The 26,692-nt window shown below is 46.4% G+C and overlaps 1 protein-coding gene across 3 annotated transcripts; it reads left to right on the forward strand.

Annotated features, from left to right (window-relative positions):
* The first annotated feature begins 2,256 nt into the window (after positions 1–2,256).
* asb2a.1 (ankyrin repeat and SOCS box containing 2a, tandem duplicate 1) lies at positions 2,257–25,814 on the forward strand. 3 transcript variants are annotated; one of them, XR_005445369.1, is made up of 10 exons: positions 2,257–2,530; positions 3,838–4,134; positions 4,716–4,826; positions 4,944–5,113; positions 5,200–5,355; positions 15,344–15,589; positions 17,710–17,881; positions 18,182–18,764; positions 18,839–18,981; positions 19,710–19,786. XR_005445369.1 is itself a non-coding variant. In XM_038727110.1 (10 exons), the coding sequence occupies exons 2-10, from the start codon at positions 3,845–3,847 to the stop codon at positions 24,517–24,519; spliced, it is 2,022 nt and encodes a 673-aa protein (XP_038583038.1). In that variant the 5' UTR covers positions 2,261–2,530; positions 3,838–3,844; the 3' UTR covers positions 24,520–25,814. The 3 variants fall into 3 exon arrangements, 2 of the variants coding, with proteins under 2 accessions (XP_038583038.1, XP_038583040.1); XM_038727110.1 differs by lacking the exon at positions 18,839–18,981 and adding an exon at positions 24,380–25,814 and having other exon boundaries at positions 2,261–2,530; positions 19,710–19,863; XM_038727112.1 differs by lacking the exons at positions 2,257–2,530; positions 18,839–18,981 and adding exons at positions 3,367–3,525; positions 24,380–25,814 and having other exon boundaries at positions 19,710–19,863.
* The last annotated feature ends 878 nt before the right edge of the window (positions 25,815–26,692 follow it).

Below are 26,692 nucleotides of genomic sequence, written 5' to 3' on the forward strand. Positions count from 1 at the left end.
GGAGGAAGAAGGATGCCGACTGCAGATTTTCCAGTGCGGAAACACATTGGATTCAGCAGGAAGCCGATCAACACTGATTCTTCCTACTGAGGTACGAGACATAATGGGCGTCTGTGTCGTGGTGTTCTCATTCCTGGTCTTGATGTTTTGTCAGTTGCTCGTTCGTGTCTGTCGTGAGTTTGTCTGTGTCCGGTGTCTTTGTCTAGTTTGGTTTCCTCTTCAACTGGCGACCTGTCCAGTTTGCCCGATGTCAGCTGGGATAGGCTCCAGCCCCCTGTATGCAGGATAAGCGGTTGACGATGGATGGTTTCCTCTTCAGCCTGATTACTCCCTTGTGTCTCACCTGTGTTCAGTTACCTGGCCCTTTTCATACATTGGCTCTTGCGTGGCCTTTTCTCTTTGAACTATTGCTTTTCGTTGGTTTATAAGTTTTGGATTAGGGTTTTTAGACGCTATGCTTTGATTGTAGGTTTACCGTTAACCGTTAATAAATGCTGAAACAGTTCCTGCATCTGGGCCCAGATACCTGCCTCTCATATCTGAGCTTGACTGTTCCCGTAACAATTTGACTTTGTGTGCACACGTTTGATCGTAAACCCAAGCTTGGTCGCTGAAAAGGAAACTAAACTTTGACTGCAATGGCAAGTGTGAACAATGGTGATGACATGTTGGACTGCCGAGGCTACTGGGGCTACCTCTAATTATTTGAATGACAGTAGGTCGTTTAACGACTCAGATGACACGGGGGAAACTAAAGAACCAAGGCAAAGATTGTAAAACACTTTAGCTAAGTTTGTGTGATGAAGCTAAATCACTGTGAAATTCATTGATGGGTTTGTTGCACGGTGATAAACCTGAAAGGCAAGAAACACGGTTTAAATTAAAAATAATGAAAACAAAGGTCGTTCGTCACAAGCTGGAAACAATGACAGAAATGAAAGTGAGTTCATTGGTGATATTTTCCCTGAAGACAGCGGGTCAGATGTTCTCGCAGCCGAAGCTCCGGCAGCGTCTGCACACAGGGAAGCTGACGCTGAGGGACTGCAGCTCTGCAAGAAGAAGAAGGAAGCAGCTTCAGACAGAAAAGGTGTTTCCAAAGCCCCTCACATGGCAAAGTCCTACCTGGAAAGGAAACTCAACAGCATCCAACCTCACAGCAAAAGAGTATGACCCTCTTTGGGAAACTCATCAAAGCACGTGAGCCAACCGCAATGCAACACGATCCTTTCTGACTGGGAGCACGAGCCAAACCAAGCCAACATGTTCAGCCCAGGTTACCAACCTGAGACATCACAATGTCCCTTCGGGGCACGTGGCTCCTGAACGTGGATCCTGAACCTGAACATGGATCCCGAACGTGGCTCCTGAACCTGAACGTGGATCCTGAACGTGGATCCTGAATGTGGCTCCTGAACGTTGCTCCTGAACGTGGATCCTGAACGTGGCTCCTGAACGTGGATCCTGAACATGGCTCCTGAACGTGGATCCCGAACGTGGCTCTTGAACGTGGATCCTGAATGTGGCTCCTGAACGTGGCTCCTGAACGTGGCTCCTAAATGTGGATCCTGAACGTGGCTCCTGAACCTGAACGTGGCTCCTGAACCTGAACATGGATCCCGAACGTGGATCCTGAATGTGGCTCCTGAACGTGGATCCTGAACGCGGATCCTGAACGTGGATCCTGAACGCGGAATGTGTTGGAAACATAGAAACCCAGGGCTCGTTCACTGATCAACGCGACATCAAGAATCTGATTCTGTTCTCGGGTCATTTGTGGAACTGGCTTGAAGACTGTGAGTAACTCTACATAGGAAAGACGTAAGAGGACAGAGCTTTGGCAGCAGGGCAAAGTTTGTTGACTGTGAACAAACAAGACATGAATGAGGAGCGTAGTCCTAAACAGAAAGAAGCCTCAGTCTGAAGGTGAAGGGATCTATTAGGAACCACCATGTGACTCCTTCAGACACACCTTAGAAGTACCTGTCCAAAGGTCACCTGGTCAGTTTCACATAGACATGCATTAATAATAGTAAGAGCCTTCCTCTAATGCTGCTGTTGCTGCTGTTCAAGGTTCTGAGGGACTGTGGTTCCTCCTTTACGTCTTCCCCCCTGTGCTGGATTATTAATAACCCTCCTAAGAACTGAGTTTGTGCTGCTCTGGGTCCTGGTCTTAGTTTCCCTGTGTCTTCACCTGATAAACCACCACCGGGGACAGAGTGAACCCCAGAGTTGGACTGAGGATTATTACAATATTAAACTTGGATCAGACACCCGATCATTATTCTTCAGGTTCAGATAAAGCTGCCTGAACACTGGTGTCAGTATCAGAGTCCAGCTGGTCAACAAGCTCAGACTGCAGGTCCTTAAAATAAACTCAAGTAACCCATCCCCCACCCTGTCCCCGTCCAGCCAGTGTCTTGTGGAGCCTCTGTGAGAGCCAGCAGAATGACAGCAGACAGGCGATGAAACACACTGAGTGGTCCTAAACGGAGGGGACGTTGGATTTCTCTTTCACAACCCTTTAAAAGAGGTGAGTCCTGCTGTCGTTCAGTCCCTCTGTGTGTCTCTGTGTGTCTCTGTGTCTCTGTGTGTCTCTGTGTCTCTGTGTGTCTCCGTGTGTCTCTGTGTCTCTGTGTGTCTCTGTGTCTCTGTGTGTCTCCGTGTGTCTCTGTGTCTCTCTGTGTCTCTCTGTGTGTCTCTGTGTAACTCTGTCCCTCTGTGTGTCTCTGTGTCTGTCTGTGTCTCTCTGTGTGTCTCTGTGTCTCTGTTTGTCTCTGTGTGTCTCTGTGTATCTCTGTCTCTCTGTGTCTGTCTGTGTGTCTCTGTGTCTCTGTGTGTCTCTGTGTATCTCTGTCTCTCTCTGTGTCTGTCTGTGTCTCTCTGTGTCTCTGTGTGTCTCTGTGTATCTCTGTCTCTGTGTGTCTCTGTGTGTCTCTGTGTCTCTGTGTGTCTCTGTGTATCTCTGTCTCTCTCTGTGTCTGTCTGTGTCTCTCTGTGTGTCTCTGTATCTGTGTCTCTCTCTGTGTCTGTCTGTGTCTGTCTGTGTCTCTCTGTATGTCTCTGTGTCTCTGTGTGTCTCTGTGTCTCTGTGTGTCTCTGTGTATCTCTGTCTCTGTGTGTCTCTGTGTGTCTCTGTGTCTCTGTGTGTCTCTGTGTGTCTCTGTGTCTCTGTGTATCTCTGTGTATTTCTGTCTCTCTCTCTGTCTGTCTGTGTCTCTCTGTGTATATCTGTCTCTCTCTGTCTCTCTCTGTGTCTGTCTGTGTCTCTCTGTGTGTCTCTGTGTGTCTCTGTGTATCTCTGTCTCTCTCTGTCTCTCTCTGTGTCTGTCTGTGTCTCTCTGTGTGTCTCTGTGTGTCTCTGTATCTCTCTGTGTCTGTCTGTGTCTCTCTGTGTGTCTCTGTGTCTCTGTGAGCGAGTGTTGCTGTTGCTGTGAGTTCACCAGCAGCTTGTTGTGTGACTGTGCTGCTGCTGTTAGTTAGTAGCTGTTCTGCATCAGGACACGTACTGGTGTTACTGGGTCAAAGGTCAGTGGGAACATGGCTTTATTACTGAGACCAGACCGACAGTATAAGACTCTGTTAGCGCCCCCTACAGGCTGCGCAGCTCGCTCACAGATCTTTCCACATTGGTCTGACAGATAGCTGATGTGGCACATGCAGACACAGAACACAGGGTTCTTCTCTACTGCGTTCCTTTAGCTCAGCTCATGGACCAGCCGTGAGCTGCAGACCCAGACTTCATGAACACCTGCAGCCGTCTGGTGAAGCTGTTTGAACACTTGCTTCTTCTCGCTGACTGTTTCCATCAGTAAACTCTTTCATTGTCTGACCTCACAGCTCCGTCATGGCGGCAGCCAGCGTCTCTCGCTCTGGATCAACAGCTCCCGTTCTGGCCTTCGAGGATTATTCCCTCTACGGTAACCTGAGTGATGACGAGCTGCTGGCACTCGCCATCGAGCGCAGTCTGACCGACGCCCACGCCGACACTGCTGCTACGCCTCCTTGCCAACCCCCCTGCAGCCGCCTGATCCCTGCAGCCGGCCAACCTGGCCGCAGCTCCCACAATCCACCTCCAGCCGAGACCACCGCACACTACAGTTCTCCAAACCCTCCGAGTGAAATGCCTCCCGATCCGTACGTCAGCCCACGCCTTTTATTCCCTCCTCCGTGTTGTCAGTGCTAAAAGCGATGATCCAGAGAAGAGCTTCCTCAGCGCTGATATCTGCAGCATGGGCAGATTGTACTCTGCAGGTCGTAAATAATAATGCTGAGCTTCTCCTGCTTTGAAAGTCATTAGAACAAGACAGTTAAACGGCAAATCACTACTAACTAATAACAGAAACATTAATACAAAAGAGCTCACCGCTGCCCAACATCTGCCTCTCTGAATCAGCTGGAAATACTACAAGAAAACACACCACATAACTGTAATACTTTAAAACCCCCATCTGCTTCGAGCTGCTGACAGCTGCAGACCTCAGATCAGATTTACAGTTTGTTTCTGGTCAGCCGGCTGTCAGGAGAGCAGATGCGCAGGAACAGGCGTAGATGCACACATCGCATTCATCAGAGGATCTTTATCTGCCTGGCAGACTGACATTTGGTGACATCGAGCTTATTAAAGACACAAGCTGAATATTTCTTCTTGACTCTGCATGCGCTCTATCAGTCTCTGTGCTCTCATTGGCTGTTGTCTTGGCCTTTATGTGTGGCAGGAGGACCTTCGATGGAACAATCAGTCACTTCATGACGGGTTCTGGGAAGAGGATGGTGGCGTATCGCAGACCTGACGGTGGTCTGGTCCACATCGCTCCGGAGCCTAAAGAGTGAGTTGTAATTCTGTTCGGGGGGGGGTACAGGAGCTGTGTGAAGGAGGAGCAGGGGGAACCTCAGTGTGTCAGCCTTATATCACACAGGTGGCTGGTGGGTATTTTTCCCCGCAGAGAGGAGGAGCCTCTGTTCAAAGCGATCCATGACGGTGATCCGAGCAGAGTGAAAGCCCTGATCATGTGTCCGGGAACAAACCTGATGCTGCCGAGTAAACCGGGCTGGCTCGCCGTTCACCAGGCGGCGTGGTACGACCAGGACGCCTGCCTGAAGGTCCTGCTGTCAGGTAGATGTGATCAAACACACACACACACACACACACACGTCAAAGTCCAGAAACAGAGCTCCTCTGGTCTGTGTTTCTGCGCTCAGCTCAGCCCGGGATGATCAACAAGCGAACGGAGCGCGGTGAGACGCCGCTGATGGTCGCCATCAGCAAAGAGAGCATGCGATGCGTTCAGGTGCTGCTGGAAAGAGGAGCGGACCTCAACATCACGAACTACGACCGGGAGACTCCGCTCTACAAAGGTAAGACCGACAGGAAGTGATGGCAGCGTCCCAACAAACATCCGAGTCTGCTGAGGGGGGGGCGGGCTGGACTTTACTGGACAGTGTGTTGGCCAACCAGAGTAAGCGGATTACCGACCCCAACACCATAACCCGGAGAATAACCCAGATAGATGGTGATAATAATAATGAAGCCTCCCCCGCTCCCTCTGGCTTTTCAGTGTGCTGTATTGATGTAGGAGTGTTTTCTTTAGCAGACTTGATCATTTCCAGACCGGTGATGTCTCACAACTTTACATCCTAAACGGTCATGTCGGCGTGTCGGGAGATTTAAAAAATTTGTGATGTCATGCCAAGTAATTCGGACATTTGTAGGTGAGAAGGAGGCGAGACTTTAAATGTCCCAGGAAAGCTGACAGGGAGCCAGTGGAGGTGCTGGAGGGTCGGGGACGTGTGCTGCCAAGGTGTTCTGGAGTCTGTCCAGGTCTTTTCTGGGCAGTCCATTTAGGGTCCCTTCACACTAATCCAGATCAGACATAACAAGTGCATGGACGAGGGTCCGGGGTCCGGGGTCTGGAGAGGGCCCTTGGTGATGAATTTTAAGTGTGGTTCAAATGAAGGGCACGAATCAAACATATCACCCTCAGAAGAGTAGCATATTAATAGACCAAGTCACTCTCGCTCATGATCACCCCTAACACCAGATTGTAGGGGTTCATGAAACTCGTGGTTGGACAAAGGTTGCTGGACTAGATGAGCAACAACTTGTTTCAGGATTTAAGTTATTCAGATGACCATTTTCCTACAATGGGTCAGACAGGAGCCATTTTGAGAGACGGGGCCAGACCTAAGAGAGACGAAAGAGGTGGTAGCAGCAGGATTCATTTAGGATCATTCGTTTCGATGTGAAAGCTCATGGAGATAAATAAATTCCAAGATGGCGCTGCATAGGACGGCCGCCTCTGGATTACGCTCCGCAGTGCTTTTTATGTTTTTGTTTATTAACTCTACCGTCTTTTACCAGACAAGAGCTCTTAAACATTGGACTTTCCTGGAGTTATTAGTTGGAGGAGCAGCAGCTCTGTTTGGGATCCTTCGGAGACACCGAAGGGGAAAACATGCAGGCGCACTGGTTAAACTGAGACAGCGGGGTTTTTGCTCTGCGCTCCCTTCGATCCACCTGGCGAATGTCCGCTCTCTGGCCAACACAAATGGATGAACTGCTGCTCCTCAACAGTACTAACTCGAACTTCTGCAGATCTGCCGCCCTCTGTTTCACTGAATCCTGGCTCACCGAGCGCATCCCGGACAGCACACCTCACCTACCGGGATTTAATCTCTTCTGTTGGGACCGCATAACAGAGTTCACGGGGAAAACACGGGGAGGCAGACTCTGTTTCTATATAAACACAGGTTGACTAAAGAGGTCAAAGCTGCAAAGAGGAGCTATGCTGAAAAGCTAAATAACAGCTTTGCAGCCAACGACCCCGCGTCAGTGTGGAGAAGCCTGCGGACACTCACAACCTACAAGAGACCATCCCCCAACACTGCTGGTACTCAACGACTGGCAGACGAGCTGAATGGCTTTTACTGTAGGTTTGAGAAGCCCAGAGTCACACCTCTCCCCCACTCCAACGCCATCTTCAAACAGTCACCATCCCCCTCTGACCTCTCACCTGCACTCAAGATCTGTGAAGAGGACGTGAGCCACCTCTTCCACAGGCAGAAGATCAGGAAGGCTCCTGGACCTGAGGGTGTGTCTCCATCCTGCCTGAAAATCTGTGCAGACCAGCTGGCCCCCATCTTCACACAGATCTTCAACAAATCACTGGAGCTGTCTGAAGTTCCCTCCTGCTTCAAACGCTTCACAATCATCCCAGTCCCCAAAAAACCCTCCATCTCTGGACTAAATGACTACAGGCCTGTTGCCCTGACATCTGTAGTCATGAAGTCCTTTGAAAGACTGGTGTTGGCCCACCTGAAGGACATTACAGGCCCCCTGCTGGACCCCCTGCAGTTTGCCTACAGGGCTAACAGGTCAGTGGATGATGGTGTCAACTTGGGTCTGCATCACATCCTGCAACACCTCGACTCTCCACGGACATATGCAAGGATCCTGTTTGTGGACTTCAGCTTGGTGTTCAACACCATCATCCCAGACATCCTCAGCACCAAACTCACCCAGCTCACTGTGCCAGCCTCCACCTGTCAGTGGATCACAGACTTCCTGACTGACAGGAGTCAGCAGGTGAAGCTGGGAAACTTCACATCCAGCACCCGGACTATCAGCACTGGCGCCCCCCAGGGGTGTGTGATCTCCCCACTGCTCTTCTCCCTCTACACCAACGACTGCACCTCAGGAGACCCATCTGTCAAACTCCCGAACGGTCATCGGCCTCATCCGGGACAGTGACAAGTCGGCCTACAGACGGGAGGTTGATCAGCTGGCTCTCTGGTGCGGTCAGAACAACCTGGAGCTTAACACACTCAAAACTGTGGAGATGATCGTGGACTTCAGGAGGAGCCCCCCCGTCAGCTCAGGAAGCTCAACCTGCCTAAGGAGCTGCTGATCCAGTTCTACACAGGCATCATCCAGTCTGTCCTCTGCACCTCCATCACTGTCTGGTTTGGATCTGCCACCAAAAAGGACAGGAGCAGACTACAACGGACAGTCAGGACTGCAGAAAAGATCATCGGTGCCAACCTGCCCTCCATTCAGGACTTATACATTTCCAGAGTCAGGAAACGGGCAGGAAACATCGCTGCAGCTCCATCTCAGCCCGGACACAACCTGTTCCAGCTCCTCCCCTCTGGTAGGCGCTACAGAGCACTGTACGCCAAAACCAACAGACATAGAAGCAGTTTCTTCCCACAAGCCATCACTCTGATGAACAGCTGATTTCTGACTCACAGTGTCAGGAACAACTCCTGTGCAATAACCCAGTAACTCTGCCTCTAATCAGCACCTGTTTACTGGTTTCCACTTATTATTTATTTATTCAACATTCTCTATTTCAGTGCTGTTCATACTGTATATACTGTATACCAAATCCACCTACCTCTCGTACATAACACCAAACATAATACTTACTTATTCCAGCGTTCTTTGCACTCATCACACTGTGTACATGTGTGCTTGTATGTGCATGTGCACCTGTATATCACATCCACCTCTGACATGTACATGATAATAATAACAAATGGTAATAATAATAATTTACTCCTGCATCCTTTGCACTCTGCTCACTGCACTATTGTCTCAATCTGTCTGTTTTGTTTACAGTGTGTGTATATATCTATACTGTAACCTGTGTTTGATTTTATTACTGTATTATTGTATAAGTAAGCACATCGTGAGCAATGTACAATCCAAAGTCAAATTTCTCACATGTGTACACATACCTGATTCTAAATAAGCTGAAAGGGAAGCAGGCTGAAGCTTTGGCTCCCTTACATCTTCTGACAGGCAGCTCCTTCACTACTGATTTCAGACAAAGACAAACTGAACAACTGTAATGATCACACCTCAGTACTTTCTTTGAATTGACAAATTCTGAATTATATATATTATATATATTATATATATTAGGAAGTGAATTATTTTGAGCTTTATCATCGGTGCTGTTTGAAAATCAACCTGACATTTTAAAGCCTGTGTGTTCATCAATAGTGTTTGTTGGTTCCTAATAATCAGATGGATTTACAGTTCCTCTGAAAGCTGGACGGACCACACCTCCACACAGCAGCTGACAATTATGGAGATCAGTACAGGACAGATAGTGTTGTCTTAGTTTTCTATAATGTTAGAACTGGTTTAGTTTTTGCATTATTGCTTTCCAACATCATTTATCATCAGGAATGTCTTGGCGTACACTCTCTCTATTTCACCATCATTGACCATGATTTTAACTTGACTATTGATTAACCAATCCTTAAATTCAATGAGAACTTGTAGTGTTTCTTCTAATGTCTACAGTACTTTCAGTTCCCTTTCCACTGTACTCAGAAGCTGTTCCCAACTTTTCCCGGAGCAGCAGAACTGTTCACACACAGTATATGATTTACACGTAGGATAAAGAGTTTAGGCCGAGCACTGAACCCTGTGGAACCCCAGCAAACCAACCCTGAACAGATCAGATTATGTCAGTCCATATAGATATCTGTCATCAAGGTCACTTCTTACCATGAGTGTGCTGTCCCTCTAATCCCGTGTTAATAAGCTGTGATCAATGGTATCCAGTGCTTTATAAATCTATAAACACAGCATGTCCCTTTTGGTCCATCGCAGATCTCTTCTACCAGTTCCATCTCTGAGCTCTTAAACCAAACAGATGATAAATAAACTCAGTTGTCTCTCCTGGGAAATAGACCTGTTTGGAACGACTGACTGCAGATTCAGTCCCCTCCAACAGTCTTGGAACGGTGAGGCCACTTCCTTCTTTTTTGTTGTTCACTAAAGACATTTGGGTTTAAGATCAAAAGATGAGACAAGAGTTCAGAATTTCAGCTTTTGTTTCCTGGTATTCACATCTGTGTTAAACAACATCATATCACCGTTTGTACAAGACCACAACATTCTTAGGTGAGCAAAAGTAAAGGAACAAATAATCTTAAAGTAAATAACATTTAATATTTCAAGTCAATTCAATTCAATTTTATTTATATTGCGCCAAATCACAACAACAGTTATCTCACAGCGCTTTTCATAAAAGAGCAGGTCTAGACCGTACTCTGTGATGCTATTTACAGAAGCCCAACAGTTCCCACCAAGAGCAGCACTAGGCGACAGAGGCAAGGAAAAACTTCCTTTAAGAGGCAGAAACCTCGAGCAGAACCATGACTCGGGGTGGGCGACCATCTGCCTCCACCGGTTGGGGGTGAAGGGGGGAGAGAGGGAGAGAGGGAGAGAGAGAGAGAGAGAGAGAGAGAGAGAGAGAGAGAGAAAGAGAGAGAGAGCAGGAGACGAATAGAGAGAAAAAGAGAGGGATGTAAGGAGAGAGAGAGAGGGAGGGAGGCAGCCTACACAATATCCACACAGAGGTACAGACAGTAAAGGTGATGTTGCTATAGACTAAATGAAAAATGGTACAGATATTTATAGTAGTGTTAATGATAACAGTCGTAATGTTAATGATTATAATAACAATAAGACTAGCAACAATAGTCGTTGCAGCAGAGGGTGTCGAGCAGGAACACGGAGGCAGCAGGTGACCCGCAACCAAAGATCCAGACTCCACAGCTCCAGAGCCAGAAAACCTGCAGGAAGTGATAGGAGGAGAGAGGAGAGAGACGAGAAAGCACAAGACTACCAGAAAGGGGAGAAGTTGTGTTAGTAACATGCAATAATGGGATGAGGTTGCATACAGAGGGAGAGAAAGTAGAGGAGAGAGGAGCTCAGTGCATCATGGGAAATCCCCCGGCAGTCTAGGCCTATAGCAGCATAACTAAGGGATGGTTCAGGACTCACCTGAGCCAGCCCTAACTATAAGCTTTATCAAAGAGGAAAGTCTTAAGCCTACTCTTAAATGTGGAGATGGTGTCTGCCTCCTGAACCCAAACTGGAACCTGGTTCCACAGGAGAGGAGCTTGATAGCTGAACGCTCTGGCTCCTAGTCTACTTTTGGAGACTCTAGGAACCACAAGTAACCCTGCATTCTGGGAGCGCAGTGCTCTGGTGGGGTAGTAAGGTACTATGAGCTCTTTAAGATAAGATGGTGCCTGACCATTAAGAGCTTTGTAGGTAAGAAGAATGATTTTAAATTCTATTCTGGATTTTACTGGAAGCCAATGCAAAGAAGCTAAAACAGGAGAAATATGATCTCTTTTCCTGGTTCCTGTCAGAACACGAGCTGCAGCATTCTGGATCAGCTGAAGAGTCTTAATGGACTTTTTCGAGCAGCCTGATAATAAGGAATTGCAGTAATCCAGCCTAGAAGTAACAAATGCATGGACTAGTTTTTCTGCATCATTTTTAGACAGGATGTTCCTGATTTTCGCAATATTACGTAGGTGAAAAAAGGCGGTCCTTGAAATTTGCTTAATGTGAGACTTAGGAAGGAAGGAAGTTTTTCCTTGCCTCTGTCGCCTAGTGCTGCTCTTGGTGGGAACTGTTGGGCTTCTGTAAATATCATCACAGAGTATGGTCTAGACCTGCTCTTTTATGAAAAGCGCTGTGAGATAACTGTTGTTGTGATTTGGCGCTATATAAATAAAATTGAATTGAATTGAATTGAATTGAACTTAAACGACATGTCCTGATCAAAGATAACTCCAAGATTCCTCACAGTGGTGCTGGATGCCAGGGCGATGCCATCAAGGGAAACTATATCTTTAGATAATGCGTCACGGAGGTGCTTAGGCCCCAGAACAATAACTTCAGTTTTATCTGAGTTTAACATTAGAAAATTACAGGTCATCCAGGTTTTAACATCCTGAAGGCACATTTGAAGTTTAGCTAACTGATGAGTTTCATCTGGTTTGATCGATAGATATAACGGAGTATCATCTGCATAACAGTGAAAGCTTATGGAATATTTCCTGATAATATTGCCTAAAGGAAGCATATATAAAGTGAAGAGGATTGGTCCGAGGACAGATCCTTGAAGAACTCCATGACTAACTTTGGTGTGCATGGTGGACTCATCATTAACATGTACAAACTGAAATCGATCTGATAAATAGGACTTAAACCAGCTTAGAGCGGTTCCTTTAATGCCAATGAAATGTTCCAGTCTCTGCAATAGGATCTGATGGTCAATGGTATCAAATGCAGCACTAAGATCTAATAAAACCAGTACAGAGACAAGTCCTTTGTCTGATGCAATAAGGAGGTCATTAGTAATTTCACCAGTGCTGTCTCTGTGCTATGATGAGCTCTAAATCCTGACTGAAAATCCTCAAATAAACTATTGCTCTGTAGAAAGTCACACAGCTGTTTAGCAACTGCTTTCTCCAGAACCTTAGAGAGAAATGGAAGGTTAGATATAGGTCTATAGTTGGCTAAAACATCCGGATCAAGTTTGGGCTTTTTCAGAAGAGGTTTAATTACAGCTACTTTAAAGTACTGTGGTACATAGCCTGTTGATAAAGATAGATTGATCATATCTATTTGGTGGCAGAACTCTCTCTTGCAATAAGTGCCTCAAGCCTGCGACCCATCGACATTACCAAACTGTTGCATTCTTCATTTGTGATGCTATTCCAGGCTTTTACCACAGCTTCTTTCAGTTCTTGTTTGTTTCAGGGTGTTTCTCTCTTCAGTCTCCTCTTAAGGAGGTGAAATGCAGCTCTATTGGGTTAAGGTCAGCTGATTGACTTGGTCAGTCTAAAACCTTCCACTATTTCCTCTGATGCAGTCCTTTGTTTTGTTGGCAGTGTGCTTTGGCTCATTGTCCTGCTGCATGATAAACTTCCTCCCCATTAGTTTCAATGCATTTCTCTGTAAATTGGCAGACAAAATGTTTCTGTCCACTTCTTCATTCTGCTGCGACCGTCATCAGTTCATCATCAATAAATATTACTGAGCCTGTTCCAGAAGCAGCCGTGACATCACCTCCAGCAGGCTTCACAGATGAGCTCGTACGCTTCAGATCATAAGCACTTCCTTTCTTTCTCCACACTTTGGCCTTTCATCACTTTGCTAGAGATTAATCTTGGTCTCATCAGTCCATCAGGCTTTTGTGGCTCATCTCTGTTCTTCTTTGTAAATTTCAGTCTGGCCTTCTGATTCTTGCTGCTGATGAGTGGTTTGCATCTTGTGGTGCGGCCTCTAGATTTCTGCTCTCTGAGTCTTCTTCCAGCAGTGGATTGTGACCTTCACCCTGCACTGTGGAGGTCGCTGCTGATGTTTTCTTCACAGCTCTCACCATATTTCCGCCATCAACTACTGTTGTTTTGCTTGGCCGACCTGTTGGACGTCTGTTGCTCAGTACACCAGTAGTTTCTTTCTTTTTCAGGACGTTCCACATTGTTGTGCCCAATGTTTGTCCGATGGCTCTGCTCGATTTTCCTTATTTTTTCAGCTTGACAGTGGTTTGCTTTTCTCCCATAAACAGCTCTCTGGTCTTCATGTTGGTTTATCCTCATTAACAGGAAATGCAGTCTTTATAGGTTTGAACCAAGGATGAAAACTTAGACTAGTCATGCAGAGATATTTAATGTTTGGACAATCAACCTAAAAGGCAACACCTGGGCAACAAGAAACATCTGTCAGTCACATGTTCCAATAGTTTTGCTCACTTGAAAAATGGGTGGCTTCAAACAAAGGGTGGTTTTGTCCTGAGTTGATTAACACATCTAGATGTGAATACCAGGAAATGAGAGCTGAGATTCTGAACTCTTGTCTTAAACCCAAATGTCTTCAGTGAACAACATAAACAAAGGAATTTGCCTTCCTGTTCAAAGACTTCTGGAGGGGACTGTATGTGTCAGTGTCTTTTACTATCAACATATAAATGTCAGTTCCATCAGTGGACAGTTTTAACAGGTTTTCATCCACACGTCCTCATTTCTCTCATTTTCTCCAACATTTACCAAATAATCATTGACTGCCGCTGCAGGTTCCTTTGTTTTATTACTAACTGAATTGTTCTCTTTTAAAAAGAAAGTAGGGTTGTCAGCCTTTTCTACTTTTAAATGCTCTCCGTGTTCCTGGAGTGTTACTGCGATGCTGTCTGTGATGATGCTGCTTCAGATCTCATTATATTTATTTTTACATTTGTTTTCTGCTTCTTCTGGTAACAACACGGACACTGGCCGAGCACGTAGACATGCCTTAAGGCTGCGGACTGGATCCAGTCTGTGGCCAGCTCCATGACGTCTGCAGCGTTGACTTAGGAGAGGATGAAGAAGGAGCGTTGTGGTTGGAAGGCGGATGTAGTTTCAGTGATGAAGGTGTGGAGGGGTAGGACACCCACAACAGCATATAGACTGCACCAAACTTGGCTTTGTAGAGCCTCAAGCTGCTGCCTGGTGGACTTCAGTGGAAAACCACACAGTCCAGGTTTTAACAGTAGCCAGAAAATCTAGGCCAGAAGAACTTTTTTGTTATGGGACACCGGCGGACCCGGAGCATAGTGAGCCAGCGTCACGTCACCCAGCTGCTGTAGAAAGGTTTTTAAGTTCCTCTAAAGCCCTGGATATACTTGATTTTAGCTAGTCCGCCATTACCGAGATTGTTATGATGTCTCATTAAATCACAACCTGCCCAAAAGTTTCCATGTTTGGTTTGTTTACGATGCAAAAAGGTTGTCAAAGAAGATAATCCGGTGTCGGCGAGGGATGATCTGGTCCTGGTCTGCCCCCTAGTGGATTCAGGTGTAATCCTCCAGGAAAAACGCAAAGTACGCAGGCAACGTGTCGCCGACGCCTGTCTACGCCTACGCATTGTTAAAAAGCAAGTATATCCTGTGGGAACTTTTGACGTAGTCTAAGAGGAGGGACAAGGCTTCTGAATAAGATGACGAGATGATTAGAGTCAGCCATGTCCAGGCTCTGCAGGTCAAAGCTGGCAGTGCCTGTAGAGCAGACCAGATCTGATGTGGGACTTTGGACATTTGATTAAAGACTCCATTAAAGATAGGAAGCACTTCCCCCCTGGTGTTTTCCCGCCTGTGTGACTGGCTGCCCCGCCTTGATTGGTTTCACCTGTCTTGTGAAATCACCTGGCTGGTGTGTAAATACTGTCAGTATGTCTTTGTCATTGGGGGGTTCGTCCTCAACCTTAGTGTTCCAACTCCTTCCTTGTGCTTCCCTGTGTTTTCTACAGTATTCTACCTTTGTTATTTTCTTCTCTAGGATATTCTGGATTTGCCTTTTGTGTTTGGATGTTTGCCTGGCTTTGGGCCCTGCATGCTTCACCTTGCTGTAGTCTTTTAGACCTGAACCTGCTCGGCTTCTGTGTCTGCGTCTGGGTCCACTTCCCTGTGTTTCCCAGCTTGAACTAACGTTGACACGTTGTTTCTGTGGTTTGGATGTCTTGCCGCTAAACTCTTGTTTTCCTCCTCTGCAGCCTGCGAGAGGAGCAACGCTGCGATGGTGGCGGCTTTGTTGAACCACGGTGCAGAGGTGAACACTCACTGTATCCAAGGTTGGACCGCCCTGCAGGAAGCAGTGTGTCGAAACAATGTGGAGATTTGTGAGATGCTGCTGAAGGCCGGGGCCAAACACAACCTCACCAACATGTACGGCATTGCACCGCTGTTCACCGCAGCTCAGAGCGGGCAGGTCGCCACGCTGCGCTTCCTGCTCAAACACGGTACATGAAGGGGATGCTTTATCTTAGTGTGCTGCTGCTAACTGCTAACTCCAAACTACTTCTGCTAACTGCTACTGCTACTGCTACTTCCAAAATGCTTCTGCTAACTGCTGCTAACTGCTACTGCTGCTGCTAACTAAAAACTGCAAACTGCAAACTGCATTTGCTAACTGCTTCTACTAACTGCTGCTAACTGCTTCTGCTAACTGATGCTAACTGCTTCTGCTAACTGCTTCTGCTAACTGCTGCTAACTGCAAACTGCATTTGCTAACTGCTTCTACTAACTGCTGCTAACTGCTTCTGCTAACTGATGCTAACTGCTTCTGCTAACTGCTTCTGCTAACTGCTGCTAACTGCAAACTGCATTTGCTAACTGCTTCTACTAACTGCTGCTAACTGCTTCTGCTAACTGATGCTAACTGCTAACTGCTTCTGCTAACTGCTGCTAACTGCAAACTGCATTTGCTAACTGCTTCTGCTAACTGCTGCTAACTGCAAACTGCATTTGCTAACTGCTTCTGCTAACTGCTGCTAACTGCTTCTGTTAACTGCTGCTAACTGCAAACTGCATCTGCTAACTGCATCTGCTAACTGCTTCTGCTAACTGCTTCTGCTAACTGCTGCTAACTGCTGCTAACTGCTTCTGCTAACTGCTGCTAACTGCTTCTGCTAACTGCTGCTAACTGCTTCTGCTAACTGATGCTAACTGCTAACTGCTTTTGCTAACTGCTTCTACTAACTGCTGCTAACTGCTTCTGCTAACTGATGCTAACTGCTAACTGCTTCTGCTAACTGCTGCTAACTGCTTCTGCTAACTGATGCTAACTGCTAACTGCTTCTGCTAACTGATGCTAACTGCTAACTGCTTCTGCTAACTGCTTCTGCTAACTGCTGCTAACTGCAAACTGCATTTGCTAACTGCTTCTGCTAACTGCTTCTGCTAACTGCTGCTAACTGCAAACTGCATTTGCTAACTGCTTCTGCTAACTGCTGCTAACTGCAAACTGCATTTGCTAACTGCTTCTGCTAACTGCTTCTGCTAACTGCTTCTGCTAACTGCTTCTGCTAACTGCTGCTAACTGCTAACTGCTTCTGCTAACTGCTGCTAACTGCAAACTGCATTTGCTAACTGCTTCTACTAACTGCTGCTAACTGCTTCTGCTAACTGATGCTAACTGCTACTGCTTCTGCTAACTGCTACTCAGGAACATGTACAGCATCTTGCCGATCTTTACTGCAGCTTGCCGCCCTGCGTTTTCTCCTCAGACACCATACATGAGCTGAACCTCAAACTTTCCAAAGACGAACCCTAAACACTTAACCCTTTCTCAGGAATGAATATCTGTAGTGAGGTATGGTTTACATAAATTGACATAAAGAGCAACACATAATCATACGTACTACATTGGAATGTAAACAACCACATTATTTACCTGGTATCCTTTTCCCCTCTGATTCTTGGTATCAAGAAGAACTTTCCCGTCCGTAAATCCCATTGGACATGAGTTCAGCACATATGGAGTTACAGTTCAGTTAAATCAACTAAACTGAATTTTGGCTGCAAAACCTGCAGGAAGTCCGTGCAGTGCTTGCCACTGTAGCTGCAGTTGCCAGAGAGAGCGTAGATCCGTTCATTAGAAATAAGTAAACAAGGATGTAAACTAAATTTAGTCCCTGGTTGAAACTGGTAATGTTCCTGAGTTGCTCAAAAAGGTTCTTGTTCCCCTGAAAAAGATCGTGAAACGGTGATGTCACAGTGTACTGACACACCCTGGAGTACACTTCTACATCACCGTATTTAAAACTCTGCAGTCTAGCAACAACCGTACTAACTACTGCTATTGCTACATGCTAACTCCTTTCAGTGGTTTGGGCTAGCCGCTGGTCTGCAGGCTGAACAGGCTCCACCCACCATCCCACCATGTGCTTTTAGTTCAGTCTGTTACTGCTAATAACTGCTAATATCTGCGAATCTGTATGACACCTGGCTTTCTTTTACATTTTATAAAAACCACTGCCTGAGCGTGGTGGCATCTCCTCTTTGTTAAAATGCCCTTACAGAAGACGAGTGAGCTCTGATCGGAATCGTGAACCCTCACCCCTCCCTATCTCCCTGCAGGTGCAGACATTAACAGTCAGGCTGGAGATGGAGCAACCGCTCTGTATGAAGCTGCTAAAAATGGACATGAAGAAATCGTGGAGCTTCTACTCTCTCAGAACGCTGACGCCAACAAACCTGGAAAGACCGGGTTATTACCACTTCATATCGCTGCCCAGAGAGGAAGTGACACGTAGGCACACTGACCATTTTCTACCTTATTTTGGTAATAAATGAACCCCTGAGGTTGTCTCTCTTAGAGGAACTCAAGTTCACCAGACCGAAGCCAATGTTACGTTTGCTTCATGAGTTTCTGCAGCCTGTCATCACCACACACACGACTGTATGTTTGTTCAAGCAGCTAATTACAACCCATATTTACGTTTATTGTTAGCCACTGACCTCTAGTGGCCGTATGACAGTAGCAAAGAAGAAATGTCAGGTGACAAGAAGATCCATCTGGTCTAATTCCTGTGATGTTTCCTGTTTCCAGCACGGTCTCCATGTTGATCCCAGCCACCAGTAAGGCCAGAGTCCGGCGGACCGGCATCAGCCCACTCCACCTTGCTGCTGAGCGTAATCGTGACACTGTCCTGGAGACTCTGATTGAGGCGGGCTTCGATGTAAACGCTCAGCTGTCTGAAGAACGATCAAAGCTGTACGAGGACCGCCGCAGCACACCGCTCTACTTTGCTGTCATCAACAACAACATCGATGCGGTGCGCATGCTCCTGGCAGCTGGTGCTGACCCAAACCTGGATGTGTTCAGGCCGCTGATGGTGGCAGCGAGGCTGGGCTGCATCCAGACCGTGACCCTGCTGGTGGACCACGGAGCTGACATCAACGCTTGCATCCCCACACACCCCACCACCTTCCCTGCCATCTACATGTTCTCCATGAAGTACCTGCCCATGTTCAAGTACCTGCTGGACCATGGAGGCCATGCCCTGCCCTGCTTCGACTGTGTCTACGGCAGCCGAACCCATCCACCCCTCAAAACCACCCACCCAGAGAGGGACAACCTCCGCTACACTGACAGACGCCTGTCAGACACGCAGCAAATGAGTAGTGTTCAGGTGACCTGATCTGTTTTAAATGTTTAAATATACATCGATCAGCCATAACATTATGACCACCTGCTTTCTATCAGAACCAGCATCAGCTTCTTCAGCAGTTTGGCCTACAGTAGCTCGTCTGTTGGACCGGACCACACAGGCCAGCCTTCACTCCCCACGGGCATCAGTGAGCCTTGGCCGGTTCACAACTTTCCCTTCGTTGGATCACTTTTGATAGGTACTGACCCCTGCAGACCGGTTTCTGTTCACATGTTTTATATTTAGCTGACGCTTCTATCCAAAGCAAATTAGCATAGACATTAGAGGTCGCACACCTCTGGAGCAACTAGGGGTTCCATGTCTTCCTCAGGGACACATTGGTGCATGTGTCTCAGTGGGAACTGAACCCATGTCAATTAAACCTGGGTCTATGCTATAGGCAATGGATTCTGGAGATGGCGTGGTAGAGAGTTTGTGGCTCAGATCCTCACGCTGCCCATTTTACCTGCTTCTAAATCCTCAACTCTGAGGACACAATGTTCACCTGCTGCCTGATAGATCCCACCCACTGAAACTGAACTGTCAGTGGTCATGACGTTATGGCTGATCAAGCTACATGATGAGGTCATGCCAACTTTTAGTTAAACTTTTTTTTACTTTCAGAAAAACTTAAATGTGTAACAAAAAAATACAGACCACACCACACTTACTTGATTGACTGACAGTTCTGCAGTTGATTGACAGTTGATTGACAGTTCTGTGGTTGATTGACAGATCTGTAGTTGACTGACAGATCTGTAGTTGACTGACAGTTCTGTAGTTGACATTTGATTGACAGTTCTGTGGTTGATTGACAGATCTGTAGTTGACTGACAGTTCTGTAGTTGACTGACAGTTCTATAGTTGACATTTGATTGACAGTTCTGTGGATGATGGTTGATTGACAGTTCTGTGGTTGATTGACAGTTCTGTGAGATGATATCAGCCCCCAGCATCTGTCGGTGGGCTGGGCCAATCATTGACATCCTATTGGACTACGTTGGTCACGTGACTCTCTGCTCCAGACTCATGGAACACCTGGATAGTTACTCCGGCTGGAGCGCCATCAAGGACAAAGCAGGTGAGTCACATAAATTGAAAATTGATCAGGTGATCCTCCCAATAACCATGTCAGCCAATGACGGTGTTACCGGTTTGGCCCTTAGTGTCTCAGTGATTATACCAGTTTGTCCCTTAGAGTCCAATCCAAAGAAGGTTAAAATCAAGGGCAACTGGACTTGGTTGAAGGTACTGGAAGACGTTTCGTCCCTCATCCAAAGGACTTCTTCAGTTCTGACTGACTGCTAGGTAACTCAGCAGTTTAACCTCAGTGGGGTCGTTTGCCAGGATCGTCGATACTACTGGTTCGTTAGTGTTCCTGGCTGTTGTAACAACAGTCGTTATAGTTGTTAGGACAACCCGAGGCCGAGACTGAACGACCATCGTTGGTATCTTCACCTGAGGCCAATAGGTTACGTTTGTTGAATTTCCTGGGAAGTGATGAAAGGACAGCATTGTAAGTGGGGGATAAGTGGTGGCGTAACTCTGTTCAATGACGGCTTCCCGACCCTGGTGTAGATGGCTTCCTTGACACCTCTTTCAAACCATCCATCTTCTCTGTCTAAAATGTGCACCTGGTGGTCCTCAAACGAGTGACCTGAGGAGTTGGGAGATCCTGGAGAACGCGCAACACCAGCTACTGAATGAGAGAGTGAGACAGATAAATTTCACCATTGAAGCCCTGAACAAAGAGTTGGACAAAGTACAATTCAATTCGATTTTATTTATATAGCGCCAAATCACAACTACAGTTCTCATGGCGCTTTTCATAAAAAAGCAGGTCTAGACCGATATTTACAGAAGCCCAACAATTCCCACCAAGAGCAGCACTAGGCGACAGAGGCAAGGAAAAACTTCCTTTTAGGAGGCAGAAACCTCGAGCAGAACCATGGCTCAGGGTGGGCGGCCATCTGCCTCGACCGGTTTATACACCACAAACTAGAAACATATCTGCCCAGTACAGTACTGGAAAAGGTCATGGATTTCATCAAGAAAGCACAGCTATCTCAGCACAACAAGAGCAAAGAAAGACGGACCCGGAAATTCCAAAACCTACAGACCAGAGCCAGCAGCACTAACAAAACAGGAGAATTGTCTTGGAGGAGAAAGGACAACAACCCCACAACACATGAAACATATAACAGATGGGTGAAAAACTTGTCAGATAGGGAACTCACCCAACCAGAGAAAGACGTTCTGGCCAAAGGATTAAACTTTGCCATTACACCACAGCAACTACCTATAGTAGACCTCATCACAGCCACAGAATCGGCCATTAGGAAAAACAAATTAACAGAAACAGAAGCGGAACAGCTCGGACTAAAGGTATCTGCAGCCCTTTCTAATGCGAAGGCCCCCCCTTCCAACCTCACCATCCAAGAAAGGAAGGCTGTGACATCTCTGAGCAAGGATCTAAACATCACTATCCTACCTGCGGACAAAGGAAGATGCACGGTAGTACTTAACACAGCGGATTACCAGAACAAAGTCAACACACTACTAATGGACACAAACACATATGAGACACTGAGGCGAGACCCAACCAGCGGATACAAGAAAAAGGCCATAGAATGTCTACAACAGTTACAGAAGGACAACACCATCACCCGTGAACAATATTACCGTTTGTATCCTGGAGAAGCCATTCCATGCATTTATGGACTACCCAAGATACACAAAGAAGGAGCCCCACTCAGGCCGATTATCAGCAGCATTAACTCGGTCACCTACAACATTGCCAAACACATTTCCACCATCTTAGCTCCATTGGTGGGAAAAACACACCTCACCACATCCAAAACTCTATTGACTTTGTAAACAAAGTTCGAGGACTAAAACTGGATCCAGATGAAACCATGGTATCTTATGACGTGACTTCTTTCCTCACCATAGAGGCAGTAGAAACCGTCAGGAAACGGCTAACACAAGACAACACCCTGGACAACAGAACTAGCCTCAGCCCCGACCAGATCTGTAAATTACTCGACCTCTGTCTAAACACCACCATCAAGTTCACACGAGAAGACGTCCACAACAACAGTTTGGCCTTCCTGGACTGCGCTGTACACATTGAAGAGGACAGGAGCCTGCAGATTGGTGTTTACAGAAAACCCACACACACAGACCAATACCTACTGTACAGAACCACCTGAAGGGGGCACTTACAGCCTGTGGAGACCCTAAATGGACCTTTGTGAAAACAGCCACAAGATCCAAGAAGAACAAAACTACAGGGGAGGAAAAGAAGGTCAAACGCAACAACATTGTGATTCCATACGTGTCTGGAGTATCAGAGAAACTCAGGAGGATTTTCAACAAACACGACATCCCTGTGTTTTTTAAACCCAAGAACACACTAAGACAGATGCTGGTCCACCCCAAAGACCGCACACCCAAACACAAGAAAAGCAATCTAGTGTATGCGGTCCAATGCAGTGAGGAATGCACAGACCTCTATATTGGGGAGACTAAACAACCACGACACAAACGCATGGCTCAACACAGAAGGGCCAACTCCTCAGGTCAAGACTCTGCAGTCTACTTACATCTGAAGGACAGAGGACACAGGGTTGGCCGTTAATCGGAAGGTCACATGTCGAAGTGTCCTTGGGCAAGATACTGAACCCCGAACTGCCCCTGGTGACTGTGTGTGAATGTTAGTTTGAGCACTTAGGCTCAGTGTATGAATGTGTGTGACTGGTGAATGCAGATGTAGTGTAAAAGCGCTTTGAGTGGTCGAAAAGACTAGAAAGGTGCTATACAAATACACATTTTAGACAGAGAAGATGGATGGTTTGAAAGAGGTGTCAAGGAAGCATCTACACCAGGGTGGAGAAGCCGTCATTGAACAGGGGAGGGGGTCTACGCCACCACTTATCCCCCACTTACAATGCTGTCCTTTCATCACTTCCCAGGAAACTCAACAAACGTAACCTATTGGCCTCAGGTGAAGATACCAACGATGGTCGTTCAGTCTCGGCCTCAGGTGAAGATGCCAACGATGGTCGTTCAGTCTTGGCCACAGGTAGTCTTAACGACTGTAACGACTGTCGTCACAGCAACCGGGAACACTAACGAACCAGCGGTATCGATGACCCGGGATAACGACCCCACTGAGGTTAAATAGCTGAGTTTCCCTGCCAGTCAGTCAGAACTGAAGAAGTCCTTTGGATGAGGGACCCTTAGCGTCCCTGTGACGTTAATGGTTTGTCCCTTAGCGTCCCTGTGACGTTAATGGTTTGTCCCTTAGCGTCCCTGTGACGTTAATGGTTTGTCCCTTAGCGTCCCAGTGATGTTAATGGTTTGTCCCTTACTGTCCCTGTGATGTTAATGGTTTGTCCCTTAGCGTCCCAGTGACGTTAATGGTTTGTCCCTTAGCGTCCCTGTGACGTTAATGGTTTGTCCCTTACTGTCCCTGTGATGTTAATGGTTTGTCCCTTAGCGTCCCTGTGATGTTAATGGTTTGTCCCTTAGCGTCCCTGTGACATTAATGGTTTGTCCCTTACTGTCCCTGTGACGTTAATGGTTTGTCCCTTAGCGTCCCTGTGATGTTAATGGTTTGTCCCTTAGCGTCCCTGTGACGTTAATGGTTTGTCCCTTACTGTCCCTGTGACGTTAATGGTTTGTCCCTTACTGTCCCTGTGATGTTAATGGTTTGTCCCTTAGCGTCCCTGTGATGTTAATGGTTTGTCCCTTACTGTCCCTGTGATGTTAATGGTTTGTCCCTTAGCGTCCCTGTGATGTTACTGGTTTGTCCCTTACTGTCCCTGTGATGTTAATGGTTTGTCCCTTAGCGTCCCTGTGACGTTAATGGTTTGTCCCTTAGCGTCCCAGTGATGTTAATGGTTTGTCCCTTAGCGTACCTGTGACGTTAATGGTTTGTTCCTTACTGTCCCTGTGATGTTAATGGTTTGTCCCTTAGCGTCCCAGTGATGTTAATGGTTTGTCCCTTAGCGTCCCTGTGACGTTAATGGTTTGTCCCTTAGCGTCCCTGTGACGTTAATGGTTTGTCCCTTACTGTCCCTGTGATGTTAATGGTTTGTCCCTTAGCGTCCCTGTGATGTTACTGGTTTGTCCCTTACTGTCCCAGTGATGTTAATGGTTTGTCCCTTAGCGTCCCTGTGATGTTACTGGTTTGTCCCTTAGCGTCCCTGTGATGTTACTGGTTTGTCCCTTACTGTCCCTGTGACGTTAATGGTTTGTCCCTTACTGTCCCTGTGACGTTAATGGTTTGTCCCTTACTGTCCCTGTGATGTTACTGGTTTGTCCCTTAGCGTCCCTGTGATGTTACTGGTTTGTCCCTTAGCGTCCCTGTGATGTTACTGGTTTGTCCCTTACTGTCCCTGTGACGTTAATGGTTTGTCCCTTAGCGTCCCTGTGATGTTACTGGTTTGTCCCTTACTGTCCCTGTGATGTTAATGGTTTGTCCCTTAGCGTCCCTGTGATGTTACTGGTTTGTCCCTTACTGTCCCTGTGATGTTACTGGTTTGTCCCTTAGCGTCCCTGTGATGTTACTGGTTTGTCTTCCTGCCTTTCAGCTCCTCCGCGGCCGCTGCTGCAGCTCTGCAGGCTGCAGATCTTGCAGCTGGTTGGACATCGACGTGTGAAGAAGTTACCGCTGCCTGGAGGTCTGATCCGCTTCCTGAAACACCAGGAGGGGTCTGTGGAGGACTGCTGAACCCAACCTGATCATTCTGCAGTTCACAGAGGGGGTATTGATCAGTATTGACAGCTGTCTGTTGCTGAGGCGGCAGACGGGATGAAACATGACTCTACATCTTGTGTCTTCTTCTCTCTCCCGGCATCAGTCTGTGTTGTTGTTGTCCGGTGAATCCAGGATCTTTATAACCCATCCCAGAGCTAATGGATAAAGCTCCTCCTAAACACCTTCTGAATTTTACTTAAAACTTTTGGCTGAAAGTGAATTTAATGAGCTTTATTAATATTAAACTATACATGTTTGAAATGCAATGAATAGCATGCAGTCTAAACAGCCCAGGAGCTGCCTGGAAACCACCTGGAACATCATAAGAACTGCTTCTCAGCCTGTTGGAAAGATCCCAGCAGCCTGTTCCTGAACACCTGGCAGGACTCACCTGAGGCTTCAGCTGCTCAGCTCATGTGAGCAGACAGCAGGAGGGACCTGACCCACTTCCTGGAACATCTTGGTCCTCATAATAACACTTCTTGTTTCTTTCTTAGTGTAAGAATTAAATAGTATAATTGTGAAAGAAGTGAATTGAAATGATTAGAAGCTTTCTTACTTCAGACCTTTTCCACTTTATTCTCTTTGACATGAGTTGTGACGCTGTGTTGGCTCCTTGTGGACGTTTTCTAGGAGTGTGTTGTGTTATATTCTGGTTCATTACTGATCTTTCAGTTATTCTGTTATTCACACGCTGCTCACTTCACTTGAACAAGTCTTCACCCTAAAATGAAATGATTTCTGTTGCGAGGAGTCAGAGCAGTCCCCACAGTGTCTTTGGGAAATGGACTGTTTAGTTCCTTTCTAGTCTTTTGACCGCTCAGTTTACACCTAATGTCACACACACATTCACCCGTTTACACACATTCATTCACCCGTTTACACACATTCATTCACCCGTTCGCACACATTCATTCACCCGTTCGCACACATTCATTCACCCTACAACATTTTATTAATCAGATCTGAAAGGTGATGTTGCGTGTTTATGTCTCATTTTAATTGACCCGTCTGACAGATTAACTTTGAGCCTGTGGTCACTGCTCCTCTTTGATTGATTAATGATTTGATCATTAATCAAACACGATTGGTTACCTTCCACATCAAAGAGAGAGAGAGAAAAAAAGAGAGTTCCTGTCATAATAATATCTGTCTTTAAACAGATTCTAACTAAGAAAGAAAATGAAGTGTGGTGTATAACATATGTGCATCTGGCCATTACAGTTTAACATAATGCTCTGCAGCTGGTGAGAGGGACAGTGAACCCTTATGGGGAAGTAATGATTGATGGGTGTACCAAGAGTGAACCCTCCTATAGAACTTGACCCCTGACCCAGAGCTGGAGAGAGACACAGTGGACCCAGTGTTAGGGGAAGTGATGATTGATGGGTGCAGTGTTAGGGGAAGTAGAGATTAGTGTGTATGAAGGGACTGTACCCTTCTGTGGTGTCTAACAGATGGTTACACTTATTCTACAGCACTGTGCCCTTATATGGTTTTTAGCAGAGACCTAAACATGTCCTATATAAGCTGTGTTCGATGTACAGAGAGACAGAGTGGTCATCGGGCTGGGTCACTCTCCAAGCTGCTGCAGAGCTTGTAATTGATGCTGAATTCTTTGATGTAATAAACTTTTATAACCAAGAACAGTGTCAAGCGGATTTCTTCTCAACACATCATCGCAGCATTATCGTTCGGACACCACAGAAGCATTCGTTGTTAATCCATTTCTTTTACTGCTTCCACTGATCTGATACCAGCCACACAGCCACCTTCTTCTGGATCAGCTGGTTTTAAGTAAACATTTCTGTAAATTTGGCAGTGTTTTCGCTGCAGTCTAATACCAATGAAGACAGTGAACATATCGTACAAAGCAACAGGAACAACCAAAAAATTGTGAAAGTCCCAAAACAAAGAGGAAGTGAAAGGAAAGGGGTGCGTGCTGTTAATAAAATAAACTGTCCAGTAGACTTCCAGTGATGGACCAACATTTCCTCTCATGGAAAATGCCCAGCTTTAAAATAAAACCTAATATAATTGAATAAACATTTGTAAAAGAATGTTTTAACAACATTAGACTGAAAACAAGATGGCAAGAATACTCTCCCACATCCTTCAAAATAAAACTCTGTCTTTAAATAAGTGG

This window comes from Micropterus salmoides, unplaced genomic scaffold (assembly GCF_014851395.1).
Source record: "Micropterus salmoides isolate LMB-PRFRI ecotype aquatic unplaced genomic scaffold, ASM1485139v1 Ms_hic_scaffold_18, whole genome shotgun sequence".
NCBI lineage: Eukaryota > Metazoa > Chordata > Actinopteri > Centrarchiformes > Centrarchidae > Micropterus > Micropterus salmoides.